Source organism: Acipenser ruthenus, chromosome 5, assembly GCF_902713425.1.
Source record: "Acipenser ruthenus chromosome 5, fAciRut3.2 maternal haplotype, whole genome shotgun sequence".
Lineage (NCBI taxonomy): Eukaryota > Metazoa > Chordata > Actinopteri > Acipenseriformes > Acipenseridae > Acipenser > Acipenser ruthenus.
The window spans coordinates 32,721,644-32,739,862 of NC_081193.1; the positions used below are offsets into that span (position 1 = coordinate 32,721,644).

At 38.5% G+C, this 18,219-nt stretch overlaps 1 protein-coding gene across 15 annotated transcripts in view; it reads right to left on the reverse strand.

Annotated features, from left to right (window-relative positions):
• Positions 1 to 18,219, reverse strand: part of LOC117402914 (receptor-type tyrosine-protein phosphatase kappa-like) — a 206,625-nt gene that overhangs the window by 99,613 nt on the left and 88,793 nt on the right. For all 15 annotated transcript variants that reach the window (XM_034004568.3, XM_034004565.3, XM_059024017.1 and 12 more), the window contains exons 4-6: positions 16,330 to 16,411; positions 12,988 to 13,103; positions 8,406 to 8,580 (exon numbers count right to left, since the gene is read on the reverse strand). In XM_034004568.3, coding sequence (XP_033860459.3) covers positions 8,406 to 8,580; positions 12,988 to 13,103; positions 16,330 to 16,411 — 373 coding nt within the window. The remainder of the gene's footprint in view (positions 1 to 8,405; positions 8,581 to 12,987; positions 13,104 to 16,329; positions 16,412 to 18,219) is intronic.

Sequence of the window (18,219 nt, forward strand, 5' to 3'; positions counted from 1 at the left end):
GCCCTTTCCAAATATATTGATGACATTTTACATTGTTTCAAATACTATAACACAAAAGCTCAATTTAACCAGATTTGTATTGAAATACAAAAAAAAAAAAAAAGTTAAATCAGAACAAGTCACATTAAATGTTACCTGAAGCCATGCAGGGTAGAGAGATGACAAAGGGAGGGAGGCATCACATTAAATTGAAATCTAGACTTACAATTAATTTCAAAGAGGATTCTTTAAGCTAAATATTTTTCAAACATAGTTCACTGAACAAACAATCCAAGTTCTCCAGGGTTGAGGACATTGAACCTGATCTGCTTTTTTTGTGCTAAGGCAGAGTAAGTAGCCTACTGTATACTGCTTGTTCCTGTGGGTTGCTAAAATAGTGTGTCTTATCCATAGAAGCGTATAATACAACAAACTCATTACACGAATGACAAAGTGCATGGAATGCATCATACTGCGTTTTACGGTATGCCAGTTCTTCTGCAAGGTTGTCATATTAAGACTCAATTTTTAACCAAGTAGTTTTACAAAGCAATTAGCTGCCACACCTCATTGCACGTGGATTTAAAAGGATTTTCAATCCAAATGAGTATCATAGATAAATGCAGTGTTCAGCAAAGGGTAGATTTTCCATGCCAGATTACCCTCATTTGTTTCAGTTAATTAAACTATAATGGGGATAACCACAGCACACTGGACTAATCCTGACAGTAAGGTAATGCAGTACTCATTGCAACACACCTTAAACATTTGCAGGGCAGTCAAACAAATATGCAGGTTGAGGTTACAACATAGTGAAAACTTTTGATAGTGCAAATTAAGTGACTCATCTCTATTAGATTCGGGGCAATCCAGACTGCATTTGAAAAGAATTGTAAAGTCATTGAATACCACCTCATCATAAGTACAATTTCATTAAAAATAAATAAATAAAAAAGTGAAAAGAATTGAAAAAAAAACCCAGAAAAAATCTAAAAAGGAATGACACACTATTGTTGTTTGCCGCTTGAGGGCAAATACATGCATTTATAAAATAACTCCTAGTTCAGCTAAATTATGCATGAATTTTAAATCAGACAATAAATGAGCAAGTAATTGTTTTGCAGCATTATTAATATTCGTCCTAACACAATTAGAAATATGGTGAAACAGAGAATCCCAGAAGTGCTCTTCACACCTGCTCATGCATGTAATCCCTGTACACTGGATAAACTTTTACACTGCTGTCACATTAGTTTTCAATTAATGTTCTTCACTCATAATTTTATCATCCAATCTATCTAGTTCTTCTTATTAGCATTTCATGGAACACACGCGGCAGAAATTGTTTTAAAATTTGATTTGGAAACTTGATTTATTCTTATAATTCAATAAACAAGAGTACAAAATTGCCAAAACTCCAAATAAAACAAATCCACTAATGTCATACAATATTGTATCTCTTCTGGTGGTCCTTTATCATTTTTCCATCTAGTTCTGTTCTGATACAAGATGATAAATGTCATCCAATCAAATAAATCATGGTGAAAAAAAAAAAGGTATGTTTCTATTTCAGGAGCATGTTAAACTCGCTGTCATATAAATAATTTTAAAATTAATATCGAACCGCAGAAATTTTAATTAGCAATAAAGCTAGGGGATCAGGAGAGATGCTGTTGTTGAATATATGAAATAACAGTTGTTTATTTATAAATCGATGCCTAAGTGTAAAGACCGATGGAAGATGCCAAATGTTGTAGTTTAATGATGTTGCAGTATGCATTTACTTCCAGAGTTTTTCACCAGTATCACCGAGTGGTACTTCTGCAGAGTTGGATGCCAAAGTGAACACTGCACATGAAGGCTTTTTTCAGGACATAAACTAGCTAGGATGTCTATTTTCACAGCTGTTAATATTTTATTTATTTATGCGTGGGTTGAGCAATCGGTGGCACCCAACCCCAACAAAAAAATATATAAATACATAAATTGTTTGAAAACTGTTAAATCCAGTACAAGGTAAATTACCGATGTGTGACCATGGTATTAAGACTCAACAGCTACAAGAAAGGTGGATCAGCTTTTACAAGTATTTCAATCTTCATTAAGTGTGAACATCACTTTGCTAGCATGACAACCCCTTTGCCAAAACCTGATTCAGCTTACTCTAAAAAGCATTATGGCACTATTATCACTGGAGATGTCCTAATGTTTAGAATGCCGAAATACTATTAGCCTGGCTAATATTAAAACAGTTATTAGCACACACACAAATAAATGCAAAAATTAAATAAACATATTAAATCTAATTTGATGCAGGATAAACCAAAATAATTAAAAGGTAAAAAGTAGAAAAGTTTTGAGCAGCTAAAACCATTTAAAATCTTACTGACAGTTACAGACTGCCAGAAGCATTCAAATGAAAGGAACAATTTTGCAGCGATACCACAAAGTTCTGTATTCTCAATTTTATATCCCATGCATCATTGTAGCCTTTTCTTCACCTCAATTTTAAACATTATTGTAATCATGTAATTAACTTACACGACCAAGCGAGACTTAATGTAGCCATTATCTCAGGACCAGAAAGCGTGCATATTTTTTATATATATATATATATATATATATATATATATATATTGGTAGTTGCTCTAGTAAAGTCGACCTTGTTTAAAAGTCGACACCACCCCTCCCCTGTATTACAATACAGTACGTTTTTTTTTTTTTTGTATCGCCTACAATAGCATTATTTTAGTATACAAGCCCCCCCCCCCCCCCCCCCCCCACCACCACTTCCTTCCTAGCCCACATGGATGGATGTATTTCAATGGAATGTGGGGGGTGCGGTGATCTGCTGTAATTCAATGAAACTGTGTCTGTGTTATGTGATAGTTCCTGGTTGTAAACAAACCTGGGATTAATTTTTGCTTGAGATGCGTTTTTATTTTTAGAGAAATTAGAAGCAAACGAGGGCAACAAGGATTTGCCCACAACAATGGAGGTGCTGCTGTTTCCCACAGAAGCACTATGCTGCAGGGCCACGCAATACAAAAGGTATCATCATCATCATCATCATCATCATCATGCCCCTCCATAGCATTCATTCTGCTGCCGGTCATCACAATCAGTAAATATAGGCTTTTACTATAAATTATAGACCAGTTCATATGTTTGCTTGTGTATTAGTTGACCTCCCCAACTCCAGGATTGTGTTTTGGGTTTAAATTTCTCATCTTATACTTCGAGAAAATATGATTGAGATAGATATATATAGAAAGATAGATAGATAGATATATAGATAGATATAGATATAGATAGATAGATATATAGATATATATATATATATATATATATCCTGACAAGGAAAATGAAATCAATAGCTACTTGAGGCACCTTTAGCAATAATAACCTCTTTTAAACAAGTAGGATATTTGTCAATTAGCTTTTGGCATGACTCTAGTGATTTTTGATCATTCTTCAATGCAAAATTGTTCCAGTTGATTCTAATTCTGAGGACTTCTCTTGTGCACAGCCTTCAACTCATACTTAAGATTCTCAATCGGATTTAGATCGGGACTGACTAGGCCATTCCAGAACCTTGATTGTATTCTTCTTTAACCATTCGGAAGTAGATTTTGATGTGTGCTTTGGATCGTTGTTGTGTTGGACAGTCCAGTTGTGCTTTAAACCAAGTTTTGTAGTGGAGGGTTTCAGATGATTGGCCAATATCTTTTGTAATAATAATAATAATAATAATAATAATAATAATAATAATAAATAATAATAATACTTTATTCATAGAGCGCCTTTCATACCGCAGAGTTCAAGGCACTTCACACAAGTTCACAATTACAAAGACAGATATAAATAGACAAAAAAGCTCATAAAAATAAATACATAAAAAAGAATGATAGAACAGTTAAAAAACCATGTCAAAATAACAAATCAGAAGGCTAAATAATAAAAGATGAGTCTTAAGCCTTGATTTAAAAGTAACCACTGTGGGCGAACTTCTGATATGCTCGAATTGTAATGAAACAAAATAACACTGTAATTGTATTGCAATTGCAATTTAAGCAAACAATTGTCCTGTAATTTCAATTAGAATTAGAATTTACCCCAGGTCTGCAGCATTGTATTAAATTAGTACGTTTCTATTTATGGGTGTAAGGGTACACTTGAATGCAAAAATCTTGGTTATACAGTAAAAAACAGCCCAGGATGAAAACTGGTTAAATACAGAATGCACTGTTAGAACAACTCTGACAACCCTTGAATCACAGCCTGTATAAACGCCTCTCGCTGGTAGATATTCCAACCTAAAGGTGGTCACACTCTGTTATATTTACAGTAAAATATCTATTAATTCTCTTACCTGCCAGTAAGCAAAGCCTACCAGCTGTCCTCCCTAATCCTCTATGAAACATTTTGTTGCTTAAGAGGTTTCTTAAATCTATCCCAGCTTTTCAGAAGATAAATGACTATGTATTAATGTTAGCATAATCATTACCACCACAACAACTTAGGGGTAAGGAAATCTATCACGTTTAAAATGGTGTACAAAACAAGTGTATGCAAATAAACTGGGTACATCAGTAAAACTATGCCCCCAACACACAACAGCAATGATGATTAAAGGTCATGGGTTTATTGCAAACCATGTTTTTAACAAGATAAATTCAATTATAATAGCAGCAAAAAAAAAAAAAAAAGCATTCCAGCAACAACTTAGACACAGAAACCAATTATCCATTTCATACCACACGGACTGGACCATTTATCATGTTTCATAACATCAGGAATGCACACAAAATGCAATTGAAAGATGCAACAAATTGCTAACTATATTAGCGCAACACCCCCAACCCCCACATGCACAATCAGCAACTGCTATGCATAAAATACTGTGCAATTAAATGTATAAAGCATACAATGACTTCAACTAACTTTCTCTCAAAAACACCTGCCTGTAGTGAGCCTGCTCAATTTGTCACCTTTGCATCGGTTGCTTAAATACAGCAATTTGGTTCTTAATAACAAATCAGGAATGATTATGCCTTTGGCGCATCAGCCGGTAGACAGTGAGCAGTGTGGTGGGAAAGCAGAAGAAAAATCTTTCATCATCTAGTATTATTGCATCTTGCTACAAGCCCATCTATCATGCCGCTGAGACAGCTTGGAATGATAGTGCCAGACCCTCGCATTACTGCTCCTTGAACTCTGTCTCATCCATCTTTTGCATCATTCCCGATTTGCTACTAAGTATCATCACGGCGCTGCAAAACTGAGCGTGAACCTGTAATGTCTTTAACCCACAGAGCCATTCTCATAGTAATTGATTTTTTTATTGCCGATCCAGTCTTCTGAGCACTTGCTGAGGCTGACATTTGATCAAAATAGTGTTGCAATACAGTGACTTCATTTATTCATAAATGTACTAGTCTGATACAGCTTTTTGAAGTAAATGACACTCAGGAAATAATGACAGCAGGGATGGCCTTAAAACAAAATCTAAGTGGCAATCGGAACCTGACTTCTGGCATCACAGATTGAAGGGGTTGATGTCTATGAAAATACTGGATTAGCATATCACACGATAACATCTAAAGCTTGATTTCTAAATATATGCACTCAATGTGCTCACCCCCCCACCCCTGTTTTAACTTTACATAAAATGCCTTAATGTTAAGAATGGTGTATTATAAAATTTGTAGAAGATTTAAGGCTGCCACACACCAGACGAGATGCGATTTTTCATTGGGCGACAAGATACTTTCACAGCAACATGACCACACACACAACAGAAGCAAAGCGACAGATTTGAAAACTGTCAGATCTATAAAACTATTACAAATTTCTATTGACAAAACTATGACCAAGACTGGTCCATATTTGTCAACATGATGTAGTAATTATGAATATCTTCTCTGATGGTATTTCAACATACATGGCAATAAATCATACATACCAGGGTTATCCAGTTCCTTTGAAATGAATGCCCATACATTATATTTCAAATATGTATCTTTATAATTATGATCTTGTCATAAAACTCTGGGTATTTTTCCATGGCAAGTACTCTTTTTTTCCTATGCCATTTTGCATACTGCTTCACCCTGCTGGATCACGTGCATTGAAGTTGTTCTCCGATTGCTCAATTCCCTAGCTGTCGCAAAACAGATTGCATAAAATAGGATTCAATCCTATTTATTTTGCGTCGCCCCCTGCGTCACCTGTCTTGTCGCTTGGGGTGTTAAAGATACCTATCAAAAGTAAAGGTTCTGTTAATTTTGTCACATCTCTGCACAGTTTCGCGTATCACATCCTGTCTGGCGGGTAGCAGCCTTTAGAGTTTTAATTCCGCACCATATGAAAGCTATTATAAAACTTTAATAAATCAAACTGTCCCCAGTGGCAGGTTAGAATTCAGTTTCCGGTTCAGATTATTTTTAATATATGGCTTTTATCACTTTGCATTTTTGACATCAGTGTTGAATTCTGAATGCCTCCTTTTTACTCATTACCATGCATCAACCAATCCAAACTTAATCAGCACAGTTTTTAACAACCCCTCTCTAAGCACACAGATGTCAACGGATACAATTTGTTCACAGGAGGAAACAATGGCAGCTAGTTATTAATCAACTTAAGGAAATATCTTCAATTCTCCTCTGTACTTGACTGTCACATCTCGCTTTTGGCATTTAAAATTGGTAAATATTTATATTTGAATAAATAAAGAACTAGGTATACAATCCAGGGAGATATTGACCATTTCACATGTAGCTCCTTTTTCTAGAAAGCTGCTGATTTCTAGCCTGTCCAGCCAGGACTATCTTTGGGTTGAGCACATTCAGATAAATATCCTAATGGAAGGTCAAAGGAGACTCAGCCAGCTGTTCAGTGTAGTCTAGTAGACAAATGTTTCATGGATCCATCAAATGTTCAAGTTTTTGTAATATGGGATTTCATCTATTAAAGCTGCCTTTGATGGAGAAGTTTCTCGCACATTTCCAACATTTACAAGAACTTTTCAGTATATTTATCCTTCATGTACAATATATGGCATGGACACAGCAAAAAAAAAAAAAAAGGACAATCTTTAATGGCACTGACGAAGTGGCAACTGGTGTGAATAAAAGTTTAGATTTAAGAAGAATGTGTGGCCATTTCCCAATGATGACTCATGCAATTTCAATCATGTGAAGGGCAATCCATTTACAGTAAGACATTTTACAGGTGTCTCCGATATTTTGTCCAGTATACTGTATATGAAAATCCCTGAACCATTCAGATCAAATATCTGGGTGTGGCTCCGAGAATGAAAAATATGAAGTCTCCCCACAAGATAAAAATCAATTTAGAACACTTAAGGCCATGTTTTTCAAGAGATCCTTCCAAATAAGCTGCCCTGTCAATAAAGTTTAGCTTTTGCAAGCGCAAGGCAACGTCATTACTCAAGAATAGTAAGCACATGACAAAGTAAATTGTGTTTCATCATGTTTTTTCCCCCAGCTGTAAGAACACACCGATCAATACTCCTTGCTACTGAAATTTTCATTTGTTACAAACAGGACCAAAATGCCCCTAAGCATCCTCTGTCACTTCCAGTTTGGGAGAAGACCCACTAATAAACCAAAACCCTTGGGTCATCAGCAACAATAGGCAACACAATGCCAGCTCTTAAAGGCAATCCCAATCAATGGCCTCAAAATTTCCTTTAAAATTACCATCTTTTGCATCTTCATAGCAGGATGTCAGATTTAAAGTGCCAGCGAGATATAGGACATGTCACAACAGTTAATATTCAACTTAGTTAATATTCAACAGGGTTGCACAGCCCTTAGGCATTCTGGCCCCCCGTTACCAATAAGAGTTTGCTTTACAGTCATTCAGATGAACAAGAAGTATATTCTTTGGCTCATAGTGCAGAAATATTCCAATTTGTTTAACATCTGACTTGATAGAAATAAACCTTGAGAAATGCACACAAAAAAAATGAGTAAACCTTTCATATCTCTAATGCTATAATTTGTGAACCACTAACAAACATACTTTACATATCACAACATAAAATGATCTGCAATATTTTCCCCTTGGTAATATATTTTGCATACTGTATCAAATTCACATTTAGTTATTTTCCTTCATAAATAAACATTGACTTACAGGGGTTCAACTTGAAAAATATGTGATACTACTTTGATCCCTAATTAGCATATTAATGATTTGCATTTAGAATATTACTATTTATTCATCAATCAAAATTATATGTGGTTTGAGGTAGTGTGGCTTACATTTTAAAGCTTAGGAGATGGACCCTGGGTTTTAATAAATGAATATGCATTTCAATTTTCAAAACTACATACAAGCTGTTATAAGGCTATTTTTCAGCTTTCATAATTTGGGAATGAGGGTAAATACTGTACCTCGAACAATCAGTTCAGCAAAATTAGATACTCCCGAGCCTCTGTCAGACTGAGTCACACAGCGATACAGGTCTTGGTCCAGATTTGTCACTTCCCGTAATCGAAATGATGCTGCAAACCTCCTGTGGTTTATGTTCTTTGTCTGTGCCACTGGAATGTCTTCCCCATGCCGTTTCTGTTAGATTAAAAAAAAAAAAAAGTTAAGTCTTTAATACAACAAAAGCAAAGAATATAAACAATACAGTTAAAATCTTCAACACCCAGGTGTGAAGATGACATGCTTTATTTCACTGGAGAGGTGGCTCAAATCACAAACACATTGTACTGACTAACCTATTTATTAAAGCAGCAGTAGTAGTCCTATTTAATGACCAGTAGGGGGACTACAACAGCTATCAAACACCACTTGATGTTCCAGGTGGTCTCCCATCCAAGTACTAACCACCAACCTTGCTTCGCTTTGGAGATCAGATGAGATCAGGCTTACTCAAGGTGGTGTGACAGCTAATGAAAAGATTCACTTTAGCACTCCCTAAACAAAAGGAGGTGCTAACAAAGACTGTCCATTAACTAAATTTAAAGAAAAAAACGATAAAAACTCTGTAAATTAAATGTTCAACTGTAATAATGAACCAAAAGAAACGGTACAGAGCATGCCACTTGGAGCCCGCTGGTTGACAAAGGCCGTCCTGTCGCCAGTAGACTCCGCGTGGGCGTGCTCTAAAGCAATCCTTTAAATGGACAAGGGCCCTGAACATGGCTCTGCAATCAGAGACCCTCCCTGGTGTTCTTGCGCTTCCTGGTCTTTTAAATGGCCAGTTTAGCAAGAGCCAGGAGCAGAATCATCAGGAGGTCCCTCTTCTTGGTGGAGTCATGAACAGGGTGCTCAAAAATCAAAAAAGAGCAGGTGAAAAATGCAGTCAGAACTGCAGCAGGAGGTTCTCCAGGAGGAGGAAGAATGGCTGCAGCCTGGCACACAGAAAATAAATGTGAACCACTGACCGCAGAAAGGGCATGCGGCGTCCGAGTCGGTAAAGTGACGCAGGATCTCTCCTGTTGCGAGCGCTCCATGAAGCACCCTCCATACCAAGTCCCCAGGGTCTCCCACTAGGGACTCTCGCCAAGCGGTGTCTCAGTGGGAGACAAGGGAGAGGAAATGGAGGGTGTGGAACATCATTGCATTCAGGGTTCTCCTCAACACGGAAGGGGGGTGGGGGGGACAATGAGAAATGCAAGATCCTGCTCAGGTTGTTCTCGAGGGGAGGCTGAGGGTCCCTTGCCTTTGGTTCTATCAGGAGGACCGGGGAGCTGGAGTCGGGGAGAGAGGACCCCTGAGAGTCTGGGTGAAATGCTGCTTTGCACTCCTGGATCGCTTAGCGGGCCATTCTGATAGTCCCCTGAGCTACCCTGGCAACCAGCGACTCAGAAGTCAGGCACGCCGAGCGTTCACGATCCAGATCCTAGACTGGTCGCTTTGGCCTCGATCAACAGCCTCCGCACCACAGGGGATTCCGATGCCTAGATGGGGGTTGTGCAGCAGGGGCTCCAGAAGGAATTCTTCCCACTGTTGGAACGGTGTCTCAGCCAATGAAAAACATGCTCCAGGTCTTGAGCAGGTCCTGGTAGAAGACTACACCAGCTGGCTGATCACCAGAGCCCTGCCCCTGAAGGAAAGCAATTTCAGCAGACCCAACCAGGACCTCAGCCTCGCAGCAACCTTATAATAATAATAATAATAATAATAATAATAATAATAATAATAATAATAATACTTTATTCAATTTATACAGCGCCTTTCAAAAGATCAAGGTGCCGTACAACAGTAACAATACAACTAACCCAGCAAAACAAAATTAAAAATTGTAAAAGTATATCTTCAGGTGAGATTTAAAAACATCAAGAGAAGGGGTCTCACTTACAATGAGTGGCACTGAGTTTCATAGGCATGGGGCATAACACAAAAAAGCCCGGTCACCCATCGGCTGCAGCCTAGCTTTAGGAACCACTAAAAGATTTAAAATCAGCTGATCGCAGGGCACGAGAGGGGACAAACATGTAGGAGGTATTTTAGATATTTCGAAGGCAAATCATTAAGTGCCCTCTAGGTAAGAAGTAAAATCTTTAAAAAAAATCAACCCTGAACCTCACTGGCAGCCAATGGAGGGAGGCCAGGACTGGGGTTACATGCTCAGATCCAGCAGTTCTAGTTGAAACCTGAGTTGCTGAATTCTCTACCAGCTGGATTCTCTGAAGAACCCTGCCAGACACCCCAGCCAACAGACCATTACAATAATCAATGTGTGTGGAAATAAAAGCGTGAACCAGCTTCTCTGCATCTGAGATGGACAGAGACGGTCTTAAACGTGCAATATTACGCAAATGGAAGAATGAAATTTGTGATGTTTTCAACATGACTCAAAAAACAATGCAGGAAGACTTGCTGCTTTTGGCTGTGACCTTGTCCTCCAACTCCACCCAGTTGGCTGCGTCGAGGTCTCCGCTGGGCTCAGGTGGACCCCCAAGTACTTGATATTGGTCGTGCTCCATTTGATGTCCTGGAGCGTGACAGGAAGGGTGTCCACCTGCCAGGGACCCACAAGTAACACAGAGGATTTGTTCCAGTTGATCCTGGCAGAGGACGCAGCAGAGGAAACTCTGGCAGATCCTCATGCTCTCCAGATCAACCAGATTGGAGGCTACAAGGAGTACGTCACTGGCGTATGCCAACAGGACTACTCTTGTGTCCGATCCGCCGAGCGCCGTCCCCCGTGATCCACCTTCTCGAACGCCTCCTGATCCAGAGACAGGACCGCGACCGATTGACCAGTCCTGCTTCTGGCAAAGTCGCTTTGGCCATGATTTTGTAGTCTGTGCACAGCAGCGAGACAGGGCACCAGTTTTTGAAGCTGTGGAGAGCCCCTTTCTTGGGCAGCAAAGTAATCACTGCCCTTCTCATATAAAGGGGCATCTCACCGGTCTCATAGGCTTCTGCCAGGACCTGCGCAAAGGCAACCTCGAGCAAGTCCAAAAACGTCTTGTAGAACTCCCTGGTCAGCCCATCAATGACTAGCGATTTGTTGTAAGGTATCAAACTCGTCCTGGATGCCCCGGCTGACCTTGGGAAGCCCATCCCAAAGAATTCTGCACGCGTCTGAGTCGACGGGATCCAGAGAGAAGAGGGCAGATTAGAAAGCCCGTCCCAGGAGGCACAACAGGAGCAGTTACTCCTCCGGTGGTTGAAGGCTCAAATCCCTGGGGAGGTGAGGTGTTTTGTTTTACAGGCGGCTTACCCGCCTGTCCTCGCATGAGGCTCCAGCGAGGGTGTCATCTTCTCAGGGACACCCTACAACCAAATACTGGATGGTGTGGTGGTGGGCTCTACCCCCTGCTTCACTCCCCCAGAGGACTTTGCCGCCTTCTTTTTACATCAGCCGCCTTACCCCCCTTCACACTCTTGGGTGGCACAGAGGGTGCGGCCTCTTCAGGGGCAGCATTTCCTTTTTCCCTTTCAGAAGTTTTATGTTTTGGGGAGAGGGGCAGGTGTTTTAGCCCCATCAGCAGCTTTCTTCCCCTGCCCACTACCAGGTGGCACAGATGGTCTGCCCACTTCAAGGGCTTCGTCTCCCTTTCTCCCTTTGGATGTTGAGAGATGGGCAGGTACTTTTTTACCCTTGCCTGCAGGCGCCTTAGAGGGGGGGAGTGTAAGAGAGGCACGGTGCTTGCGCAGATGTTTTGGAACCCTGCTTGAGCTTTGGGCACCTCTTTTTCTGGTGCCCCAGCTCTTTGCAGTGGTAACACCACACCTCCTCCAAGAAGTATAAAAGTAATGTTATTGGTCCCCTCGAAGGGGACCACAAAACTCCCCTCAACCATGTCCCCCGCTGCCAGGTGGATGGTAACCTGGCATCAGAAGGACAGGACATGACAAAGGGGCTGGTCCTTGCAGCCCAGGGGAATGGGGTGGATGGCTGTCTTGTTCTCCCCATGGCCTGCAAGTGCAGCCTGAGCAGGTCGTCCTTCAGACCCTTGTACCCAGGCTCGCGAGCGGTTCAACAGGGATAAACATCACCACCACTGCGAGACCCCTCTCGATCGCGGTGCTCACAGCAGCCGCGGATTTCAGGAAAAACACTTTTGGAGGCCGCCACAATGTCCGATGGTCCAACCACCTTTGCTATGTCCTTGACAAAGTCCTCGATTGAGAGGGTATCTCTGAGGATGCACCTGACCCTGTATCTCTTCGTAATATTTTTAATATGGGACAATGGTATTTCAAGATCATAACAAGGGACTTAATGTATGGATTTTTAGACAATCTTGTGTTAAGTGTGGAAACTGTGTGGCAGCAGCTTTACATTTGATCTGTATTTACATAATCTATCTAAATATACCAGTTTCTGTAGTGTAAAGAGAGATCAGCAGCACTGATCCAAACGTGGAAAAAAAGCATGACTAGATAACAATATACCAGGTTTCTAAAACCAAAAGGTGCTCCCTGGATAAGACATCAAAATTATTGTATAGGGTGACTTACAGTATTTTTTTTTTTTTGTTGTACAAAGCATATGCTGGTAGACCTTACCTGCAGCCATAGTTTATTATTCACTGCATCCCTCCCAGTAGCGATACACTGAAAAGTAGCATTCTGTCCAGCATTGACTTCCACATCACCAAGTCGCAGAAAGTGAGGAGACTTATCTGCAAGAGGAGAAAAAAACAAACAAAAAAACAAACAAACAGATTTGCAGTTGAAAAACTGCAGCATGAAAACTATGTTCAATTTTGTTCTATGTATTCCACTTTTCAAGTAGCAAGATGTTTTTTTTTTTTCTCCCCAGGGCTTTCATTTTATATATACTGTATGAAATTATTGTGGGTGGTTTTTTGTCACTATATGTATAGTAACTCGACAGTACTTGTACCTTCTTTCCTTTGCGGTCTTCCACAACTAAATCCTTATGGTCACAGGCATATTCTTCTGGGGTTATCGTGTTTTTAAGGAATATTCATAAATCCTCCCTATCCAACTAATATAGCTTTAACTCTATTGAGCAAGAACAACCCTTGCTTTTAACAGTAATCTCATTTTAAATCTCACACACATGTATAATCTTACAATAGAAATGTAGGAATTTGCTGCCACTCAGTAGTTGGGTTTAAAGTATTCAAAACAAATCAATGCAACATACAAGTCAGGAAGGAGGGACATTGCCCAACTGCACTGGGAAAGGGTGAAGTCACCATGAATTGAGTAAGCTGTCCACTGTTTTTCCGGTGTTTATTGGATATACACCAATTACATTTTTTTTGTATCTGGACTTATCTTTTTTTGTTTGTTTTATCAGTTAAAACTGAAAATCAGAAGCGCTAGTTATTATATGGATAAGTTCTATAATTATATCTAAGCCCATATGAAAAAGTGATAAATAGGTGATGTTACGTCAAGTCATAATTAAGCTATTTTTATTTGAAAATGCTCAGAAAACCAAATATTTAAAACCAGATTATTAAAAAAAAATAATAAAATACAAGCACAAAAATGATGGCCCAAACTAGGGTGCCAAAGAATTAGAGACCAAGAAAAATAAAATAAAATAAAATAAAAAACAAAATAAAGAAAAACTGCCTTGGATATAAACCTTGCGAAAACAGATCTACAACAGGTATTATGAATATGCATTAGCATTCCAAATGAATTCCTTTGCATGTGTTAGTCTGATATGAAGAAAATACATTGTTCTATCATGCATGCCCTAATTGTCAGACAGAGGTACAGTATGTTTCACTGTGGACAGGTTATTTTATCTGGAAAGTGTAAACACTAGAGGAACAACCAGATATGCTTGCTGCTGCAATACATGGCTTGACAATAGTTCCAATAGTTGATGCAGTATGAAATTTATTAACCAGGGATTCTATTCAGTCACTATTTCATTTTAATTAACCATCACAAAGAATCATGCCTTTTAATAAAGGCTTATTAGACTGTTCAAATATAGTAGTGCTTGGTAGCTTTGCTTTTTGTCTGGGTTAATTATTTTTGAAAAACTTAATTGAGAACTTTTTTTTTTTTTTATGTCCGTATATGTCCCTGGTTATTCAGCATTTTTTAAACAGATACACTGGACCACATACATTAACTGTGAGACATACCTTCCTACAATTGTGCCTGTAATGATGCTGACATTTACTTAACTGGGGTGTCCCGGCCATATTAATTTTTAAATTAAACTGCTCAGGATGTGAAATAAATAAAAGCCATCAGGGGCCCCTAACTTTGTTTAAAAGTGTGTGTGTGTGGGGGGGGGGGGGGGGGTCAAAGGTAATTTTTTTTTTTTTTTTTTTTTGCCAAGACGCTCTGGTAAAAACACATTTTAACTGTTCACTCTTTTCCACATTACTGTTTGTGTAATAGTAAACCCACAAAATTGGACAGGTGTTTCAGCATAAAATAAGAACCAGTTTCAATGTCTGCACAATGTTGTGCAGGACCTATAATTCCAATATGCAGCTTATTAAAGGGAAGTGTGAAAAAAACACAAACAATAACATGTACAACATTTTATAATATGACTTGTTTATTGATAGATATATTGAAATATGCATGTCAACAGTTAAAATATTCCTTGCTCAGCTTTGTTGTAAATGTTGTGCTGGATGCTACAGTTTTTTCACTTTGCCATCAGACATTACTAAGTTCAATTCCCACAGCCAAACCAGCTGCTACCAGACTTTCGGAAAGTAAGCACTCCCTATAGCAGTGCAATGTGGTGCTGATAGGTTGAAACAATAAGAACCCGCCCTCACCTGGCAATGCTTGATGCTAATTGGTTGAAACGTATCAATCAGCATTTATTTCTACATTTGTTACAATCACAGGTACATAATATACCTAAATGTTTATTATTAAACAAATGCAAGTTTAAATTAGTAAGTACACATGTTTTTATATGAAAGCTGAAAATTAATATCAGCAAAGAACAACTCAATTACAAGTTTTTGATCAAAATAATTGTAGCCAGCTTTTTCATTAAAGTAAATCAGGCTTATGTGATTTTAAAATGCCACTTTGATATTTATTATTGCTTAATCTAAGTTAATAAAAAGTAAAAGATACAGGTGGGAATTGAACCTAATTCTAAAATCCAACATTTAATTTAATAACGGTCTGATACTCTCTCTTCCTTATCTTTTTTCTTTTAATAATGGTCTTATACTCTCTTCCTTCAGATATTTTGGCGAGTGATAAATAAAGAAAATACATGCCTAAATTTAAGTATTAATATTTAGTGCAGTCGCCTCTCCTGACTGACTGCCAAGTTCGCATTCACGTTAAGTTTTTTCTTACTTTTGTTAGCTAACATTATCCATGGTGCAGACCTTGGGTCAAAACAATATGTTTGTGTATGGAGAGTGTATTGTGATTGTTTATAAAATGTGGCCCATACTGAATACTTTTCCATTTTTATATTTTACTTTAAACCTTTTAAAGACAAACCAATACCAAACACAACAAGGTATAATACATATATAATGAACACAAAAAAGTGGGAGGGGCACAATATATCGTTTGACCCCCCCCCTCATATTCAAAGTGCGTGGGGGGGGGGGGGGGGGGGGGCACTTGCCCCTTCTACCCCATGGGTTAAGCACCTATGGTAACCATTAAATTAAAAGTGACAATTCTTTTGTTATATGTGAACATTTTCTCTGGATAGGATTTTTTTTTTTTTTTTTTTTTTTAGGAGAGCATCTGTCCATGTTTATTATGTTCCACATTCACAACCTCTGCAGATGATATCTTCCATCTTTCCTCTTACCTTTAGCTTGTCATTTCTCTACTTATCTTCATTTATATACATCAAAGTAGACCCATCACCAAGAACCCAGGAGCAGAATAATTACCATAACTATAATTACTTACCACATGGATAGCTCAAAACCTGGATGTCATCAATTGCAATGTAACCCATCTTCCCTTCTGAGACTTCAGCTTCAAATATAACCTGTCAAATTGAAAGGAATACAAATGTTTACAGTATATCATTTCAGCTGAATTTCCCCAGGTTGATTTGACAGGCACAAAATGCAAATCCTTACATTTGTTTTATTTATGTTAATTTACATTATATATAGCCCAGAATTGGAATAGGTTGAAACATGGATGGTATTTGAAGTAAAAGTTAAAATGAACCCAAAATATACCTACACATTTGCAATTTACCATGACAGTGAAATAAGTGCTAATTTTGGAGAGAATGTAAATAGAATATGCTTTATTCTGTGGCCAGCATTGTTTGACTTCACCAGATAACTCAACATCTATAGCAGTTCTGTTCAATATGTAGCTACAGTTTCTTACGGATTTAATTGACACATGCTTGAGCTAATGCAAAAGTAAATTCCAATGTTTCATGTTGGAACAGTCCTGTACAGACCCCATCACACTGTGATAAATGAGAATGATGTTCAACCATTGAAATGTGGGGGGACGGGGACGTACTGAGCCTACATTCACATTGGTTTCTTTTCTACACACCATTATTGAGAATGCTGAATGTGGCAAAGTCAGTGTAATTAATTCTCAAAGAATTACATTTTGCACGCCCAATTTTTCAGTTTTTTATTTGTTAAAAAAGTTTGAAATATCTAATAAATTTCGTTCCACTTCATGATTGTGTCCCACTTGTTGTTGATTCTTCACAAAAAATTACAGTTTCATATCTTTATATATATATATATATATATACACACACATATACAGACATGCTCAAGTTTGTTGGTACCCTTACAGATCATTGAAATAATGCTTCATTCCTCCTGAAAAGTGATGAAATGAAAAGCTATTTTATCATGTATACTTGCATGCCTTTGGTATGTCATAGAATAAAGCAAAGAAGCTGTGAAAAGAGATGAATTATTGCTTATTCTACAAAGATATTCTAAAATGGCCTGGACACATTTGTTGGTACCCCTTAGAAAAGATAATAAATAATTGGATTATAGTGATATTTCAAACTAATTCGTTTCTTTAATTAGTATCACACATGTCTCCAATCTTGTAATCAGTCATTCAGCCTATTTAAATGGAGAAAAGTAGTCACTGTGCTGTTTGGTATCATTGTGTGCACCACACTGAACATGGACCAGAGAAAGCAAAGGAGAGAGTTGTCTGAGGCGATCAGAAAGAAAATAATAGACAAGCATGGTAAAGGTAAAGGCTACAAGACCATCTCCAAGCAACTTGATGTTCCTGTGACAACAGTTGCAAATATTATTAAGAAGTTTAAGGTCCATGGAACTGTAGCCAACCTCCCTGGGCGCGGCCGCAAGAGGAAAATCGACCCCAGATTGAACAGAAGGATAGTGCGAATGGTAGAAAAAGAACCAAGGGATAACTGCCAAAGAGATACAAGCTGAACTCCAAGGTGAAGGTATGTCAGTTTCTGATTGCACCATCCGTCGCTTTTTGAGCGAAAGTGGGCTCCATGGAAGAAGACCCAGCAGGACTCCACTTTTGAAAGAAAAACATAAAAAAGCCAGACTGGAATTTGCTAAAATGCATATTGACAAGCCACAATCCTTCTGGGAGAATGTCCTTTGGACAGATGAGTCAAAACTGGAGCTTTTTGGCAAGTCACATCAGCTCGATGTTCAAAAAATGAAGCTTTCAAAGAAAAGAACACCATACCTACAGTGAAACATGGGGGAGGCTCGGTTATGTTTTGGGGCTGCTTTGCTGCGCCTGGCACAGGGTGCCTTGATTCTGTGCAGGGCACAATGAAATCTCAAGACTATCAAGGCATTCTGGAGC